The sequence below is a fragment of the Petaurus breviceps genome, unplaced genomic scaffold (assembly GCF_028583685.1).
Source record: "Petaurus breviceps papuanus isolate PSGF00001 unplaced genomic scaffold, PetGlider_PUasm1.0 229, whole genome shotgun sequence".
Taxonomy (NCBI): domain Eukaryota; kingdom Metazoa; phylum Chordata; class Mammalia; order Diprotodontia; family Petauridae; genus Petaurus; species Petaurus breviceps.
Genome location: NW_027185903.1, coordinates 1,281,738 through 1,302,151, shown reverse-complemented (window position 1 = coordinate 1,302,151; position 20,414 = coordinate 1,281,738). Strand labels below are relative to the sequence as shown.

General features: G+C 38.6%; 1 protein-coding gene across 2 annotated transcripts in view; it reads right to left on the bottom strand.

Annotated features, from left to right (window-relative positions):
- The window catches only part of VPS35L (VPS35 endosomal protein sorting factor like), a 114,900-nt gene that overhangs the window by 1,215 nt on the left and 93,271 nt on the right, over nt 1-20,414 (bottom strand). For both annotated transcript variants that reach the window (XM_069096049.1, XM_069096050.1), the window contains 2 exons: nt 12,818-12,936; nt 70-216 (listed from right to left, as the gene is read on the bottom strand). In XM_069096049.1, coding sequence (XP_068952150.1) covers nt 70-216; nt 12,818-12,936 — 266 coding nt within the window. The remainder of the gene's footprint in view (nt 1-69; nt 217-12,817; nt 12,937-20,414) is intronic.

Sequence of the window (20,414 nt, the reverse complement as noted above, 5' to 3'; positions counted from 1 at the left end):
TATCCCCTCATATATGGTAAAACCACTTGTGGCTTAAGAGGAAGGCTGTTTTTCCTGTGCCACCCTTACCATGGTCCTGGTGTCTGCACAGCCATGCCTCTGCGCTAGATTCCACAGGTTGACAGACAGCTGATTAAGTTTGTTGTTTCGAAGATCACCATGAGCTAAGATGCTGTTAAAGAAGGAAAGGGCCAGAATACTTTGGCGCTTTAGAGTCTAAAAATAGAAGGAAAAAATGACTTCTTTATCTTGTCATTCAACCACAAGTGGTCATCTTGGAAGCAAAATGACAAAGTAACACTCCTGTCCTGGCAGAAAAGGTGCTGGATCTGGAGTTAGAGACCTGAGTGTGAATGCCAACTGCCTTTTGCTTACCTGTCACCCTTATGCTGGTCACTTATTCTCTCTGGTCTCAGTTTTTTATTCATCTATAAAGTGAGAGGGTTCTAAATCTATGATTATATAATCAGAAGTGAAAGCCTAATAGATAAAGCTATCTAATGAAAATTGGGAAAATCAAGTGATTATATTTTGTTATTAATTTAATTCTGTATCATTGCCAATATTTTTATAACTGCCTACGTCGTGTTTCATTTGGCTCAGAGTTGAGTTTGGAAATTCAGCTTTCCTATAAATTGCTCATTATCTCTGAATTAAATTTAGAAGTTTGGTTCCCATGCTAATCATTGTTCTGTTGTTGCTTTGAGGAAATCTGTTATCCTTGAAGGATGCAGGTAGATGCCACAGAGTCTAGTCTGTTATTCAAGGAAGCCTACTACTGTCCACTACTGCTAAACTGTTCTTAGTGACATAATGGAAGGAGGGGTTGTTGCTAGTCTCTAGTTTCCAAATTCCAGCCAATTATATTGTTCCTCATAACTATGATGCCACAGACTTTGTAGCCAATAATATTGTTTTTCCTATCTGATGCTGCCTTCTATTCTGGATGCTTCTGCTTTTGTCTGTAAAAGAGAACTGTCCCCCTCATTCAGGTTCTTAGTTTTTCTGAGGGGGCTGAGACCCTGTTTATTGGCAAAATCATGCCTTGTCAATAAATTGATCATGCTCAGATCTTTGTGCCCCATTTTACCTTTATTTCAACTGTAACACTAATAAATCTAAAATAAAGCTCAAGTTTCTGCCGGGAGTCATTAATGTAGTCAATTGTAATGTAATTAATCAAAATACCAGATTTTGTGAACCAAGTGGCTTTATCCTTAACACTAATAACATACACAGAAACTTCTCACGCATAAAAATAAAGTCAAACTCCTTAGTTTGGCATTTAAAACCCTAATAATTTAACTGTCTAGCTCTATCTTTCATATAACTCCACTCCAGGTAAGTCGGGCTTTAAATCATTCCTCAAACAAATCTTTATTTCCTTTTTAATGTGAAGCAAAATGTGATGAACAAAAGGGAACAAAGGAAATGTAATGAAAATTGAAAGGTGAGAGGGATCATTTCTATCTTGGGGAGAGGGTGGGGGCAGGTCCTTATACCCTCCTTTCCATCTCAGAAGATGGTAAGCTCCTTGGAACCAGGGAGGATATCTTATATTTCATGTATTCCCCTCAATGCTTGGTTCAGTGCCACTAGTATGGAAAAGGCTCAATAAATATTTATTAAATTTAATTAAAAGGCACATGCTCCCAAGTCATGCCAACAACAGGTTAGGAAATAAGCTTGGGGGGGGCCTCAAAATTTTACCTCCCACTCCCAAGAAGGTTCATTGCTTTAATAGCATAAATAAATAATAACTGAACCTTTCTTCAGATGTAAGACAGAAATGAATCATGCTTCTTTCTACATAAATTCCAAGAGTTATTTTTCTGAAACATTGGCCCAAATCTACAAAACCACTGGCTTTCTCATCCTCTCCCCTGGACTTAATTACTATGCTGATGATTCTCACATCTAACTATCTTGCTCCTTTCTCTCTGCTGACCTTCAATCTTGTATCTCCAACTGCCTTTCAGACACCTTGAACTGTATGTCCAGTAGGCATCTTAAATTCAATATGTCTAAAACAGAATTTATTAGATTTCCCCTATGTAATAGTAATGGAATTTAAAGATCCCCCTGTATTGGCTTGGTTTTTGGGTTGAGTGATGAAGCCCAGAGCTTGTGAATCCCACTTTTGGGATGGACTTGTTGACGTGAAAAGAGAGGTCTTTTCTTCATCTTGATCCCAGGCAAGTTCTCAGCAATCTGTTCCTGGAGAGACTTAACAAAGCCACAATATACATTGTCAGTGTCCTCATCAATTCACTCTCTGCCTGCAGAACAGTCTCAGGACCCTTGAAAATAAAAGCAAGACCCTCTTCCAGGATTTCTGTAAACATACAACAAGAAAATCCTTCAGGGCTTCTGAACCAACAGCAAGGTTCCAGGACCACTGCAACAACAGCATTGTCCTTCATCAGCGGATGAATCTGGCAAAACAACATCAAAATAGACAAAATACCGGCATCACAGCCATGTCTCCTCAGTCCTTGGCAGCTCCAGGTGGCAGCTCTCAAAAGACCTGGACAGCTCCAGCTGGCCCTCAGCAATCCTCTCTTTCTCTCTGCCTCCACGATGCTGCTTCCAAAAGTTCTTCTGCCTCTCTCTGATCGGGCCTTCTCTCTGCTTGGTTCCCCTCTTTAAATCCATGGCACCAGCTCCTCCCAGTTCAGCCCCTCTCTTTCATGTCAACAAGTCCATCCCACTGGATTCACAAGCTCTGGGTTTTAACACAACCTGAAAACCGAGCCAGTACAGGGGGATCTTTAAATTCCATTACTATTACACCCTAATGCCCCCCCCCCCACTTCCTACTATTGCTGTAGAGGGCAACACCATCCTCCTAGTCCCTCAGACTAATAAGCTAGGAATCTCTCTCTCTCACACACCCCATATTTAAGTTGTTGCCAAGGCCTACTGATTCCAACATTCCTCAAATATTCCCCCTTCCCTCCTCTGACACTGACACCATTCTAGTGTAGGGTCTCATCACCTTGCATCTGGATTATTGCAATAACAGGGTAGTTGGGCAGCCTGCCTCAAGTTCTTCCCACTCCGTTCTCTATTCAGCCACTAGATCTGATCATGACATTCTGCAAACTCCAATGACTCATACTGCCTTCAGAATCAAATACAAAAATGCTCTGTTTGGCATTAAAAGTCCTTCGTAACCTTACCCCTTGCTACCTTTCCAGTCTTCTTATACTTTACTCCCTAACATGTACTCCTCAATCTAGAGACACTGATTTCCTTACTGTTCCACAAACAAGGTCTTCTGTGCCTGGAATGCTCTTCCTCCTCCAATTCCGCTACAGACCTCCTTGGCTTCCTTTAAGTCTCAACTGAAATCCCACTTTCTACAGGAAGCCTTCCCCAACACATCGTAATTCCAGTGCCCCCCCTCTTTTAACTACTTCCTATTTATCCTGCATATAGCTTGCTTTATATACATTTGTTTGCATGTTGTCTCCCCCATTAGACTGTAAGATCCTTGAGGGGAAGGTCTGTCTTTTGCCTCTTTTTGTAACTCCAGCACTTAGTATAGTGCCTGGCAGCGCAGCAGGCACTTAATAAATATTTCCTGAATTAAGTGAACCTTATCTAACCCCCATAATATCAAATGTAGGTTCAGAAAATAAAGCTGATTAAAAATTGAGCACTAAACTCTAATACAGAAATAAATTAAAGGCAAGTAGAATATATAAGAGGTACATTCCAAAGTGCTAAAGTTACAATGCTCATGCCTATTCCTAGCTAATTATATGCAAGGTGGGGCATCTAGGTGGCATAGCAGAGAGAGGGCCAGGCCTGGAATCAGAAAGACCTGAGTTTAAATCCTGCTTCTGATACTTACTAGCTGTGTGACCCTGGACAAGTCACTTCACCTTGTTTGCCTCAGTTCCCTCATCTGTAAGATGAGCTGGAGAAGGAAATAGCAAACCACTCCAGTATTTTTGCCAAGAAAATCCAAATGTGGTCATGAAGAGCCAGAAACAATAAAAAATAGTCATTTTTTGAACAATAACAACAACAATGTGGAATAGTGGCAGAGCACATTTTAAATCAAGCTACTTGCATATATTGTGTTTGTATTTTAAGTTCCAAGCAGAATGGAATTTTTTTTCCACCAAAATAGCAAATGAACTGATGCGCTGGAATTTTAAAAATACTAAAACGTGTGATTAATCATGGTGGTTTCCTATGAACTGCTTTTGCTCCATAAAGAACAGAAAACAGAGTAAATTAAGAAGGGGATCTACAGTTGTTAGGGTAGCCCACATAACCTCCAAAGGTCAGCCTTACAGACAGGAAGAGCTGAGTATAAGCTTCAGCTCTGACATTTATATGGCACTGGGACAAGACACTTCATTTCTCACACAATTTTTAAAGACCAAGTTGCAGAGCAGTTGCTAACCTGCATTGGAAGAGGGAGTTTCTGCCCCTAGAGTTCTCTAAACCAATGAAATCACAAGCCCAATAAAAAAAGAAATCATAATATATTAAACTTCAAACAAAAGTCAATATAAAATGTAATAAACAGCTCTTAAAATTTGGCAACTTTGGACTAAAGGAACCCATGACCCCTTTGTGCAATAGCAAATACTAATTTTTAAACTGATGATAAAGCTAGCCTTTATTTTTTTTTTAATAATTTCTCATTTGGAACTTGTTACCAAACATTCTGTCATTTCTCTAAAACAAAATCCTAACCAAAATGGCAAGGATCATTCACTGTAATGGAAATCTAAATCTTCTTTCCCAGGTTCAGATGGCAAAGCTTCTAGCAGCAAGGAGGCTCTGGAATAAGAAAAAAGCCCTAAGCAGCAGCCAGGCAACCCTGGCCAAACCCAGCATCCACATAACCTGGGTCTGCCCCTGCAGCAGCAGACAAGGTCAAACATTACCTGCAGAAGGTGGGGTCTGGTCTCAGCTACCCCTCTCAGAATCAAGCAGGGCCTGCCCACACCATCCAGGAGCACAGCAGTAGAATATGACCCAAGCAGAAGCCCCCAGTACAGACAAGGATGCTGACAATATCAGTAAACAGAAAAAAACATCAAAGGAAATGAAGAAATACTTTGAACCAAGAGATGTCCAAGAGTAAACAAGTCCAAGTAGAGCATCTGACAAAAAAAATCCCCTGCCCACGAGAACCACAAGTGTATCTGGAAGAAATTAAATAAGACATATGAAATGGAAGAGCAAGGGAAGAATAAATGGCAAGAAGAATTCATACTTTAAAATTAACATCAGGAAACCTTACCCTGAAAATCAGAATGGGTCAAACACAAAACAACTCAATGAGGCAAGAAGAAATACTGAAACAAAATCAAAAGAAGGGGAAAAAACCAAACAGAAGAAAATGTAATGAATATAATATGAAAAACAAAAGATCTGGAAAAAGGTCAAGGAGATATGATCTAAGAATTAGACTACTTGAAAATCCTGAACTCCTCCAAAAAGCCTGGTTACCATACTTTAAAAAATCATAAGCGAAAACTATACAAAAATCTTAAAACTAGAGGGCAGAGTGAAAATAGAAAGAATCCACTGGAAAAAAAAAAAAAGAATCCATTGGTCATCTTCTTAGACACACCTCACAATGAGCACTCCCAGAACATCACAATCAAAATTCATAATTTCTAGGCCAAAGAAAAAGTACTGCAGGCAGCCAGAAAGAAACAGTAACAAGTACCAAGGAATCACAATGATGACCATATAAGAATAGGAAGCTGCCACTATAAAGGAGAAGGGCACTTAAGAATAAGAAATTCCAAAAGGCAAAAAAGCCAGATTATGATGGTCTTTACAAGCCAGAAGATTTTATATTTGTTCCTGGACCTAACAGGGAACCACCTGAGTTTATTGAGTAAAGAGATGACATGATCAGACCCATGCTTTAGGAAAATAAATCTGACAACTGAGTAGAAGATAGAATGGTGTAGGGAGAGACTTGATGCAGGGAGACCAACCAGAAGATGGGAAGATGGATGTGCTTGTACCAGAGGGGTCGTGTCAGAGGAGAAAAGAGGGTATACATGAAATATGTTACAAAGGTAGAATCAACAGAATTTGGCAACTGATTATATATGGGGGAAGGGTGAGAGAATGAGAAGCAAAGATGACACCAAGATCACAAGCCTGAGTAACTAATTGGATGGTGACATCCTTGACAATAACAGGAAAGTCAGGAGGAGGGGAGAGCTTGGGTGGATAATGAGTTCCATTTTGGAAATTATGAGTTTTAGATATCTGGGGAACAATCAGTTTGACATGTCCAAGAGTCATGAAACTTCAGCACAGAAATGACTTGAAACATAAGATTTACACAGAGTTAAAATGAAAGGCTGGAGCAAAGTCTCTCTGTTTCAGATAAACTAAAAAAAAGCAAGGGTAGCAATCATGACTTTAGATAAGGGTACAGTACAGGTAAACAAGATAAAAAGAGAAACCACATTATGCTTAAAGGCACCAAAAACAATAAATCAACATAAATGCTTACCATATATGCGCCAAAGCATATATTCATAGCATCTAAAAATTAAATGAACTGAAAGGAGAAATAAATAGTAAAATTATAACAAGTATGTAACTTTAATGTATTGCTTTCAGATCTAGATAAATCCAACCAAAAGATGCATAAGGAAAAAAAATTCAAGAACTGACTAGAACTTTAGAAAAAAACAAAGATGTCAGATCTCTGGTAATTACTAAAGGAAATAAAAAGATTTGCATAGCCCTCAGCCATGCATAGTACTTTTTAAAAAAACACCATATATTGGAACATACAAACCTCACCATATATATAGAAAAGCCAAAATTCATCATTTTTTGACCACAGTGCAATAAAATGAAAATTGAACATAGAATTAATTGGGTGAATACAATTAATTAATTGGAGACTGAATAATCCTAAAGAACTGATGGATCACAAAATAAACAGAAACAGAAAATTTCATCACACAAAACAACAACAATGAGGTAACATACCAAAGTTCATTGGAAACAGCTAAAGCAGTCCTTGGGGAAAGATTTTTAGCCCTAAATGCTTTCATCAATGAAACAGAGAAAGAACAAATAAATGAGTTGGGCATGCAGCCAAAAGCCTAGGACAGTAAAAAATGAAAAACACTCAACCTGAGAAAAAAGCAGAAATTCTGATAACTCTGATAAAGAAATTCTGATAAAAGAGCTGAACAAAAATGAAAGCAAAAAAAGAAAAAATTGATAAAGAAAACGGTGCTTAAAACAAAACTAATAAAGTTAGCTAATCTGATTTTTTTTAACACGAGGAAAAACAAAATTGTCCCAATCAAAAATTAAAAAGATGAATTCAAAGCAATTGAAGAAATAAAAAAAAAATTGTTAGAAACTATTTTATCTAATGATATACCAAAAAAACCTCATAACTGATAGGAAATTAATAGCTACTTACAAAATATAAAATACCCAGATTAACATAAGAAACAAATTATTTAAATAATTCAAAAACAGAAAAAGAAATTTAACATATATAAATGAATTTCCAAGGGGGGGGAATCTCCAAGACAGATAAATTTACAAATGAATTTTAACAAATGTTCAAATAACAATACCATTATTACATATCTTTCAAAAATAGGAAAAGGAACTCTTCCAATCTCTTTCAATGATATAAATATGGTCTTCATACCTAACCAGAAAGAAAAAACGTAGAAAAAAAGAAGAGCTTCCATAAATCATTAAAAAAAAAATATATAGGGGCACCCAGGTGGCTCAGAGAGTAAGAGCACCGCCTCCAGTGTCGGGATGACCTGGGGATCAAATCTGGGCTCAGATACTCAGCACCACACCCAGAAATAACTGGCCATGTAATCTTGAGCAAGTTACTTAACCCTGATTGCTTAAAAAAAAACGAGAGAGATGGAACTCAGGAAGACACACAGTAAATTTGGAAAACAAATAAGCTATATGTAGCATTCATTAAGTACTTACTATATACCAAGTTTTTTTTTATGCTATTAGAAATTTTAGGTTTTATATGTAGTCCTAAATTTTTTCTGTTCCATATTATCCAGGCCCAAAACCTGCTAGACCCTCACTTTTAAATGTTTATCACTGTTGGTCCAGATCTAGCTTAAGTTAATATATCATGGCAGATATTTAGAATTTTGTTTTGCCTCTTTTCTAGGGTGTTTTTTTTTGGGGGGGGGAAGTAGGGGAGAAGGAAAGGAGGATAAATTTCTGTTTGTAAAGGAAAATCCCCACCTAGCTAGAAATCAGAAGCTCTACTTTTGCAACAAAGAAACAAGAAACGTACCTATTTAAAAAGTAGCTGCATAATAATGTCTGATCCACTACATTAACAAATTTTACTTGAGTTTGACTTCAGTAAATCCAGATGATACCCTCACTGAAGTAGAATGGCAAATGATCTATAACTAAATGTATATTGACCTTATCAAACTAAGATAGAGGTAACTTTTGTCAAAATCCAAGCTGCTGAAAAACAGAAGAAATGAAGGTGCTTCTACTGTAGGGTAGAGGCAAGACCCCTATTTCATCTGCTCTAACTGAGCAAAAATTATAATTTCTGAAGATCCAGCATTCTTCAGCAGAAGGGGCCAACATTCAGCTCTTCATGTAATCAGATAACAGCATTCTCTACTTTGATCTAAAAGGACACCACTAAAAGAAAATTTCAAAGTAAAGTCAAATAAAAGAGAGAACCCTTTTAAACTAAAATTCATTTTAGTGCAAAATATTGTTAAAATCGGAAAAAAGGAATACAACCACCACCTAGCTATATAGGTATATAGGAATACAACCACTATACTTCTCTTCTGATTAACTATATTATGGTTTTTTTTTTTTGCTTTTCTTTTTTTTTGGAGGGCAATTGGGGTTAAGTGACTTGCCCAAAGTCACACAGCTATTAAGTGTGTCAAGTGTCTGAGGCCGGATTTGGACTCAGGTCCTCCTGACTCCAGGGCCAGTGCTCTATTCACTGAGCCACTTAGCCGCCCCTATATTATGTATTTTAAATGCTACAATTCATTTAAAACAATATCGCTGGACATGTTCCTATAATAAAAAACTATGCTGACCAATATTAAAAGGACAGAAAAGCATTTAAGAGCATTAGTACAGTACAGTACTGTTTTCAAAATCCCTCCCAAGAGGCTTTAAATAGAAAATAACAAGTTTCTTTTACTTCACCTATGAAAACTCTCACTTGCAGGAAATAGTAAGAGTCTGGATTGGGATATATGGAGGAGTAGAGCCAAGATGGCAAACCCCTGCAAATACCTGTTTCTGGAGCAGCAGAACCCACAAAAAGACAGAGTGAAATAAATTTCTAGCCCGAGACAACCTGCATGGATGACAGGAAAGGTCTGTTGTACCTGACTAGGAGAGGTGCACAGTACAAGCATGAGCCTCACCAACACAGACGAGGCCCCAGAAAACCCAGAGCAGCCCTCAGGAGATTGAATCACTGGCAGCTGAGGCAGTCTTCGGACTTTTAACCCACATGAAAGACATCTTAGAAGGTCGGTGGGAAAGTTGTCAGCTGTGTGAGGGAGGAGCACAGACTAGCTCCAGCCCCAGCACAGCCCCAGCACAGCCCCGGGATGGCGGCAGCAGTGGCAGCTGCTTCCAGAGCTCTCAGCCCACAGATGGCAAGGAGAGCAAGCAACTGGTCAGAAGAATATTACAGGGATGTTTTCGCTGGCACTGAGGCAGGGCTGTTGCTTTGCCCATACTTGGATCTGGGTGGCAGTCCTGGTGTGAGGAAGACCACTAGCATAGCAGAGCTTGTGGTGGCAGTGGAAAAGGGACCCTCCTCACAGTTCCAGGGCAGAAAAGAGAGCTGGTGGTCACTCACAGACCAGAGCATGGACCAGGAGAGGACTAAACACCTCTCCTTTTATCATACCACTTTGGAATAACTGAAAATTTACAGGTCCCTAGAACTATCTCTGAAAACAGCTGCACAAGCTTGGGACAGTATGACCTCCACAATGGAAGCAAAGCCCTACCTTAACAAAGAATTTAAAAGTCAAGTAATTGGCTAGGAAAATGAAATGGTGGAAAACTAAGAAAATTCCAAACAGAGGAAAAAAAAACTCAGACTACAGAATCTTACTTTGGTGACAAGGAAGATCAAAACATAATCAGAAGACAACAAAGACAAAGCGGTTACATCCAAAGCCTCTAAGAAAAATATGAATTGGTTTCAGGCCATGGAAGAATGCAAAAAGGATTTTGAAAATCAAGTGGGGAAGTAGAGGAGAAATTGGGAAGAGAAATGAGAGTGATGCAAGAAAATCATGAAAAATGAGTCAACAGCTTGCTAAAGGAGACCCAAAAAATACTGAAGAAAATAACACCTTTAAAAAATAGTCTAGGGGCAGCTAGGTAGCGCAGTGAATAGAGCACCAGTCCTGGAGTCAGGAGGACCTGGGTTCAAATCCAGCCTCAGAGACTTAACATAAAAACAAGCCGTGGGACCTTGGGAAAAACACTTAAAACTAATTGCCCCCCAAAAAGAAAAAAAAAAAAAAAAAAGTGTATCGCAGAGCCTAAAAAGACTAAAATCAATCTAAATGTATTCTTCCCCTCAGGAGATCCTTCCAAGGTTAGAGCAGAGCAGCAGCAGTGGCCGTGTATGACAAGGTCCCCAATAAAAACACTGGAATTCAAGAAGAGGGAACTTGTGCAAAGGGAAGCTGGAGAAGATCTGACAAGTTCATTTTGGCAAGAGAAACGAACAGCAGTCAGCCGGAAATGACTTCAGCGTCAAAGGGAAGGGATTTTGTTTTTCAAGAGACCAATTTACATTTAGAAGAACTTTAATGTCCACATTTGTTAAATGGACTCACAGTCATTGTGAGGAAAGTAAATATTAAAACACAATATCACCAGGATTGTCACAAATTCAACTGAAATATTGACAAAAATAAACAAAAAACAAGACCACCCTCTTCTCTATGTTAAAGTGAAAAAGCATTAGAGATACTCAAAGTTGTTACATGGCATGGCTCTCTGGGAAAAGCAGAAGGGACACACTAAAACCCACCTTACATAATGCATGAGCTTTGAGTAGCTATTTTTTCCCCCACTTTTAAAATAAACTTTTACTGACATAGTTTGGTTTTTGGCTATTCTTTCTAAGAGTTTAGTTCCCAGGATCCACAGCCATACCAATCTCTAGCTCCCAGATGTTAGATAGTCTGTCCCAGGTTTATGACTTATACACATCTCCACTATGCTTACACATGATATTATAATGTTAAATAAGACAAAACATATGAGTTCAGCTAATAAATACCCACTGTGACTGCACAATGAGATATAGGGATGAGGTAATATAAAACACATGGGCTTATTGTTGGCATTATGCCTTCTTTGTAAGTTGCCCTATAAATCAAGTGGGCACTGGTCAGTAAGTGGGGATTTGGGATGTGGGTAATGCACAGAGGAATACATCAACCAGCCCCCACTGAGGCTTGAGGGGACTTAGGACAATGTACGAACTGGGTGCCTGTCTCGACTGACACCACTGAGACATAGGGTCCCTGCAAGAAGGGTGACTAGGGAATGTTGTAGGAGTTGGTGCTCCCATTATCAGTTAACTCCCTGTGAGACTAGACTAGACTAAAATAAGCCTATTTAACCCCTTATTATGACTCCGTCCCTGTCTTCCTAGATCAAGAGTGAACCTGTGCTAGAACACCTACTAGCAGCTCTCCTGTGTCCCCTGTCTGACACCTGCAGTCGTCAGTGTTATCTGTATTTACCTGGGAAACAGTTCATAATCCTCATTTGTCTGAACTGAAAACTTGAATAGGTAAGTAAAGAAGAGCTCTACTGGAAGGAAATCCAAGTTACATATTAGTCAAAAGTAATAATGATATTATCATGATGATAATATTAACAACTGCAATTTATGTGTGATACATAGTAAAAAAGTATTCAAAGGGCTTTAAAGACATGATGGCATGCATTACAATAACCCTGTGAACCACATATACTAGGATTCCATTTTATATGGGGAAACAGATTAAGAAAGGGTAAGAGACTTGAGCCCTGAGTCATACAGATATTATATGTCAGAGGCAGGGTTTAAACCCGGCTCTTTGACTCCAAATCCATCATTTTTTTTTTATCCATTACACCTTGCTTACTGACTCTCAGTTCCTCTATTACTTTCACCTAATAGAGTAGAAGGCACTTAACGCCTTAGCTGTATTTTGAATTTATTAAACAGGTCAGACCTGGGGAAAGGGTGGAGAAAATTAAATCTGACTGATCTATCTCTACCAAACAAGAATTCAAATAAGGACAAGGGTCCAGCCATAATTTATAACTTTGGCCCAAGTCTTCCAAAATGGAATTGTGGTCAGCACTGCACTAGAATGAAACAATAGTCATCAAGGTGAAAAAGCAAGACCCGATTTCATGCCTGCTGTCCAGAGTAGGTTTGGAATTCACTAGAGCTGATAGATTTGGCATAAAAGATACATTTCCCAATTTCTTTGTGAGGGTAAGGATGTATGGGAATAAGTTAATTAAAAGGCAGTTCTGGTCTCCTGGATCTGTTTGTGTTCATCATAAATAACAACTATATGTAACATCTTAACCATATGTGCAAAAATAGCTCTGTAGTTGAGTAACAAGCCATGGTAGGGAAACCCCCAATATAAAAACTGTTTAAGAACTTAAGAAATACCATCATAGTTTGCTCCATTTTGGAAATATTCCATCTCATGCCTGGAAGGACATGCACTCTCACAGCAGTACAGTGTGAATGCTGGTTAAGTCAACGTACCTCATCTTTTCCCAGGGCTTTGAGGTGTTCTAGGATCTGTGTGATCACGGTCTCACAAAGCTTGTTGTTTTCAGCCAGAAATTTTGAGTCTCCTCCATAGAGGCTGTCGTTGGAATCAACTAAGTAGACAAACAATGAAACATGAGAAATCTATCCTGAGAAAACTTTTATCTTTTTCCAAGGGAAAGAGAGTCAGAAGAAAAAAAAAACAGCATTAACAGATGTTGGGGAAATTTGGAAAACAAAATGGAAATGGCATAACCAAGTTCCTGTTGGGCCTGGGAACTCAGTTACTACAAAGAAAACATCTTATCATCTAAGAGACTGAGCTAGAGACACTGCAGTGTTATACTTTCCCTCCCACTGGCTAGTGATGGAACCTATATTACAAAAGTGAATCTGTTATGTAGCTTTTGAAGAAGAACAAAAAAATCTATTCCATTAGCTATGTTCAAAGTACACATTCCCCATCACCTTTGAGCACTTTATAAATCACAGTCACACCTGAAACAAGGGAGATCAAGGTAATGCTAGCATGAAAGTTAGAGTATCTCTGTGGTCCTCCACTCAGCACAGGGGCCTAAAATACTCCAATATACCCAACATTATTTAAAGGCTAAGAAAAAAAAATCTTATCAAAAAATAAAAAAAGTTATCAAAAACTGTCTTTATTCAAGCAGCAGCCCCTTCAATTTCTCCCCTATACTTGAAAGTTTATTTTGGCCTGTCCTAGAACATTTCATCATAGACCATAAACATAATCAACCAACTTCAGTCACAGGTCAGGGTGAACCCAGGCCCAGGCTGAGCCCAGTGATTGTACTTTAGGGATCGAGAATCTTGCCGTTCACCTGCCACCCTCTACAACCTCATGGCACTTGTGTCACCCTAAACCAATTACACCACATATGAGAAAATTATTCCCCCATTTCCCATTCTCTTATCCTCATCCTTTGAAATCTTACATCCTACCCATGTCCTACTACTGCCCTCCCCCTTCCACTGTGCCCTAAGGAATTCCCATTCCATAATGAAGGAACTTCCCTTCATCCTGGTCCTCTTTCTCTCAGACACTTCCATTAATTAAACCTGACAGAGATCTAGCTTCCTCTGATGACACTGCATCCACAGTCATCCTATCCATCACTGGCTGTCCCTTCTCTTATACCCCTGACATACAGGCCCTGGAAGAAAGTCAGATGATTCCTTGCTCCTGTCACTCCCAAGGTCTCCCTTTTCCTCCACCATTTAACAACCTTTCCTCCTTTGAAATCCATGCAAATTTTCCACCTATTCTAAATAATGATAGTTGTCATATACTAACCTCCAGGTCTTACTTCCTCCTTTCTAAAGGGGTTTAGTACCTACAGGGATCAGCATTTTCCTTCCTTCCCCAACTCTTGCTCATACTAGGAACTTTACCATCCCCAAAGATGCATCCTCATACTCCCTAGTCTCTCATTTCCTTAGCCTCCTTAAAATCCATGACTCACTACACTTCAGCCACACATAGTCACATACACACACACACACACACACACACACACACAAGTTCTCAACATTACCTACAAATGTTCTACTTCCTTAAGAAGAAACTCTGAAATTCCCCATTCTGACCACAGTTTTGTATCATTCCACCTCTCCCTATACCTTACCTTTCCTAAATCCACTCTTTGCCCTCATTGAGACTTCAAATCTTGCCAATTCTCAAAACTTTCTCAGACCATTACACTTAAGACTTCACTTTCTTCTCTTTCCAATCTTAAGCTAATTGTTAACTGTTTTTAATTCCATTGTCCTTTGCTTTTAAATCCCTAACCCTGTTCAAATCTCTATTAACTTTCAGACTTGCCAAACCTCAGCTCTGGGTTGCTTACACTATCCACCTCCACCATACATACTCATAGAGCTGATGAATGGAGCGACATGACTTCTCACCATTATGCCAAGTGAGTACATTACAAATACATGTTATCCAATGTCAACTGAGTCCCACTGTAGCAAAGCAATAGTCTTCTTCCTGCCTAACTGATTCTCTCTCACACTCCTAAGAGAAGCTATTCTAATTCTTTCCCCATCTCAAGCCTCCTACACATCACCCTCTTCTACCTGTCTCAACCAACAAACTTGTCTCTTACTTTACTGAAAAAATTGAATCCATTTATGTGAGTTTCCTTTTCTCCCATTCTCACCTCTAAACCTCTAAACATCATCTCTCTCCTCCTTCCCACCATTCTCTAAGAGGTGGCCTTTCTTACTAATGCCACACCCTCTACATATATATTTAATCCCATTCTCTTCCATTTAATAGAGCAGACTGCCTCAATCACCCCCTTCTTCCTATGAACTGTATGCCTATCTTTAAAACAAACAACAACAAAAAACCCTCACTAGATCCCCATAATTATCTTATGTATCTCTTCCTTTCTCAGCCAAACTCCTTGAAAAAATTTGCACTTGTTGATTCTACTTTCTTTCTGAAATCTGATTTCCAACCTCATCACTTAATGGAAACTACTCTCCTATGTTACTACTTAACAGATCTCGATTGGCACATCTGCTGACCTTTTCTTACTATTCATTCTTCTAGGCCTGTTAGCTGCACTTGACCCTACTGACCATCCTCTCCTCCTGGATACTCTCCCTTCTCGGGGTTTCACGACACTTCTCTCTCCTGGCTCTCTTTCCACTAGTCTGAGTGCTCTTTCTCAATGCTCCTTTAGTAGCTAGCTCATCATCTCAGCCCCAACTTCAGGTTTTCCCCAATTTTCCATCTTAGGTCCTCTTCTCCCTCTATGCTCTTGGTAACCTCATCAACTGCCAGATTTACCTATCATCTCTGTGGAGATGAAACAGGGGTCTCCAAATCAAGCCCTAGTTTTTCCTGTGAAGTTCAATCTTCTATCATCAATCACCTATGAGACATTAAAAAGGGGATCTCCTAGAGACATTTGAAACTTAGCATTTTTTTGTATCTTTTTAAAAAAATTTTAATATATTTTCTTTTTTCCCCAATTACATGTTGAAAATTTTTTTTAGCATTTTTAAGTTTTCTCTTGCCACTTCAGCCCATCCTAAACACTGCTGCCAAAATAATTTTCCTTAACCCCAGAACTGACCATGTAGCTTCCTCATTCTATCAATTCCAGTGGCTTTCTATTGCTTCTAAGATCAAATGAAAACTCTTTTGTTTAGCTTTTAAAGCCCTCTAAGACCTGACCCCAAATTGTCCTTCCAGTCTGAATGGACTTTATTCCACCTCCTATTTATCTCCAAGTCCCCTTGGAGAAGGGAGAACACTAAACTAAGTTAATCAGAGCAGTGTTTCTCAGGGAATACTCTAACAATGTGGGACTTGGAGTCTGAAAAACTGGGGTCAGGTCCTAACTCTGATACTCACTTTTTCTTTTTCTTTAAGCTCCATATCCTTCACCAATAGATGAAGGTTTCTCCTAACACTAGGGAGATCTTCATAATAATAATAACAATAATAATGATATGTGAATACATTCCAAGAACCTGACTGAGAAGTCTAATTCAGATGAGCCCAAGACAATGAGTACTGTCTGTACACAGAGGATACATGCATGGCCAAGTCATTTAACATCTCTAAGCCTCAATTTCCTCATCTATAAAACAGACACATTTTTTTATAACCTATCTCACAGAGAGGTTCTGAAGAATGTTAACTTTGTAAAGAGAAAAAGTCCAAAAAACTATGTAGCATTAAGAAAGGCAGCACTGCCTTAATGGATAGAGCTGGCCTCAAAGCCATGAGGACCTGAGTTCAAATCATACTTCTGACATATACTGACTGTATGACTAAGCAATCTACTGAACTTCTCCATCCTCAAGATAACAATCTAAGACTATAACCTGCACTGGCAGAAGGAGCTCCCTCCCTGAAGTTCCCTATAATAATGAAATTACAGGTTCGATCCTTATGTTTATTAACATAAGCTGAAAGGGCCTTACTGCTCCCCACCTGGGCAGACCACCGCTGAAGCCAGCAAAACGTCCTTCTTCCTCAACATCAATTGCCAGCTTTTCTCTACTCTACCACTTCGGAACACTGGTATGGGCTTAGAATTATAGAATCCCAGAATCAGAAGAGACCATAATAACAGTAACTGCTTTTCCATCACACCTTTTACAGACAGATATCCAACCACTGCTCAAACACTCGCAGTGATAGGGAACTTACTACAAGATAAAACAAGCCAATTCAGTTTTGGGGCACCTCTAATTACCAAGAAATCTTTCCTCATGTTGAGTCAAAATCTGACTCCCAATATTCCAACAATTTCTCATCTTTGAGGCCAATAATGTGGCCAATATACTCACAGGTAAAAAACCTTTTATGATTTCTAAAATGATTCCCTTGAAATAACCCTCTATGGTAAGTAGTGCAAGTATTTTTAACCCCATTTTAGAGGTAAAGAAACTGAGACTTGTTCATGAGAGCTGAGCTAGTGTTATATCTACGACATGAGACCAAGTCCCCCAACTCCAAGTAATGTACTTCTCCTACTCTACCACACGGCTTTTTAAAATCAGAAAAGTCTAATCCCTCCTTCAAATATGTGAAGAAAGTAATTATGCCTCTCCCAAGTCTTATCTCCCTCATGTTAAACATCCTTGGACAGAGAGAATGTCCCATGACACCATGCCATCCTTTATGGAGTTTGAGGAACTTATGTCTCCTATCTTCAGTATTCTTGTCAAATACAGCTTTTCAAAAGGCTGCCATCCACTTTCCCTAAGCTCAGTCTTCTCCCATCCCACACCAATTTTCATCAAGGCATGGAACAAGCAAAATTTATTTACAGGTGTCATTAAGAATGAAAAAGGCTGGGAAGCCATGAAAGAAAGTAATCTAAAATCCAGAAATAAAACATAATTCCTGCTCTCAAGGGGCAAAGGGGATGATTTCATCTTTATACTTTCACATTTGCTTATTCTCGTTTTCTTAAATGATCATTTCTAGATACAAAGAGTCTTTCTTCATACTGTTCAATGTACTTATTAAAACTTTTAACACAGAGAGTTCTTCATAAATGATGTAACATTAAAGCCAAAAGAATACAAAAACGTCTGAGAAACTTATGCCATGTTAGTGATATGGGCACACAAAGGATAAGCACAAGTGGCCTGTTAACACTTTCAAGTTGGCAGAAAATAAAAATATTGTTCTGACTTTATGAAATCTGAGGGGGTGACTGAAGTGCCTTCTATTGCTAATGTCTTAGAGGGTAGGTACAAGCAAGCTAGTTACAAGACAAACTGAAGAATTAGTATACACACGTAGGATTCAGGTGTGTTGAAAAGAAAATAGATGTTCATTAAACAAACCTAAGGCCACTCTGGCTCAGCTATCAGAATGTCATTTATCACATTTTTCTCATCATCATCAAATGTGACTGAGCCATCTATGGCTGTCTGAAGTAAGTTAAGCAGATATTGTCTCTTCTAAGCTTTTAAACACAGCTCCCAGGTTTGAGATGAGGCTGTGGGGAGGCGGGTCAGATGTACTTCTAAGCAACTTAAGTTTATAATATTTAATATGCTTTGCATGATTTCACATATATAAACTGTATCAAAACCCTGTACAAGCTCCAGGTAACCATATGGTTTCTATCAGCAACCAATGGTAATAATCATAACAGATAGGAAAAAAAAGATTTCGAAAGATATTCTGTAGTTCTCCCCCCTCCCCCATGTCTCTACTGGTCATTAACTACCTAAAAGGCAAATGAAATTTAAATTAAATAGTAGATATATTTCTTTTTTTAAATGAGTAACCATTTCATTTTTATAAATCAAATTGCATTTTCTAATCGGTTTGCATTGTAATTTCAGGATTGCTTATCTTATCAGAGTAGACCACAGCTCCTTGAGGGTAAGAACTGTCTCCCTTTTCTATTTCGATCTCCAGCAGTTAGTACATGATAGCATTGTTCATTTAATGAATGTTTGTTGATTAGCTTTAAGTCTTTCATGACACATGACTCCCCTGGTCCTACCACTCTCTGTTAAGTAAACACAGACATGAGCTAAGAGAATGGCTTATGAAATTCCTCCCAATGATTCTTTTTACAGTGTGAGTGATCATTATTTAATTTATTATGCTTCTACAGAATCTGGGGATGCCAAATAATGGCATCCTTGATAATTGCTGTTGCTGCTACATATGACTAGTATTTTCAAAAAATCAGTTATGAAACTCATTCTTAGACTAAAGCTGCATTTGCCAAACATCAGCTGCTGGAGGGATTCCTCCTGCCTACTGCTGCAGACCAGGATAGTTTCTCATATAAATTCCTAATCTTCTTTAGATTAGAATCAACTCTTATACTGGTGAGTAAAATTCCCTTACCATCTAGAATAGCAATACAAAAAGACAAAAAAACACATCTCCCATCTCCCCCAAATTGCTTTATATTTATCTAGTGTATCCTGATTTACAATGTGTTTCCTAGAATGTAAGATACTTGAGGGCAGGGATTATTTCATCTTTACATTTGTATTTTCAGTATCTAGCTCTAAAGCCTGAACATAGTAGGCTTTAATTTTTTTAATGTTTTGCTTTTTGGAGGGGGGAGGGCAGGGCAATTGGGGTTAAGTGACTTGCCCAAGGTCACACGGCTAGTTAAGTGTTAAGTGTCTGAGGCTGGATTTGTACTCAAGTCCTCCTGATTCCAGGGCTGGTGCTCTATTCACTGCACCACCTAGCCACCCTGATAGTAGGCTTTTAATACATGCTTGTTGATTGAAACAAAACTTCATATAACTTACACACTTGAGACTTTCCAGACAATACATAAAGAGTAAATGAGTATTTGTGAAGGTGGTACATAAAAACATATTCAACTAGACTACAAAGAAATATGGCTGCCAGGTTTGGAGGTAAGGGTTAGAAGGTAGAAAGAGGGGGTGGGTGGGGAAGCTAGGTGGTGCAAACCTAACCCACCTTACCCCCTCCAAAAAAAAAAAAGAAAAAAAGGTAGAAAGAGGGTGAACAAGCACAGACTATGATCTTCTTGGGATACTGGCACTAGAGTCAACACATTTGAAGCATAGGCTAGATACTCAGAATTCAATGAAATCTCAAACTTTAGCCACAAGCTCCCTCTACCCTCCTGGCATTCACATGTTCAGAGCAGAGGACACTGACATATTTGTGTCTATTTAATGCCTCAATTACATGTGTTTGCAAAACGTTCTCCAAAAAAATACAAATTAAGGCTTTGGTTCTCATTAGTCATAAGGAGGTCATCTGGAAGAAACTTGATACTAGGAAATCTGAAGATAGAGTTCTACCATTTTATTTTTCAGAACCCCTACTGAATAAGACAGAATTTTTAAAAGTTTGTTTGAGTCTTTTTTTTAAGCCTCATTGAAATTAATATCAGAGCTTTTAGTTTCATCATTTCCCTGAGTTATCCCAAACAGAATTAATCACCCAAAGTGTCTCCTATATAAACCACTGCAGTCTCAGAGTATAAATTTTCAGAAGGACAACCAATTATTTCAGTTGCATAATTGCATTCTGTTCTTTCATCTTGAAGCCATGAATTTTATTTAACCTTTCCCTAGC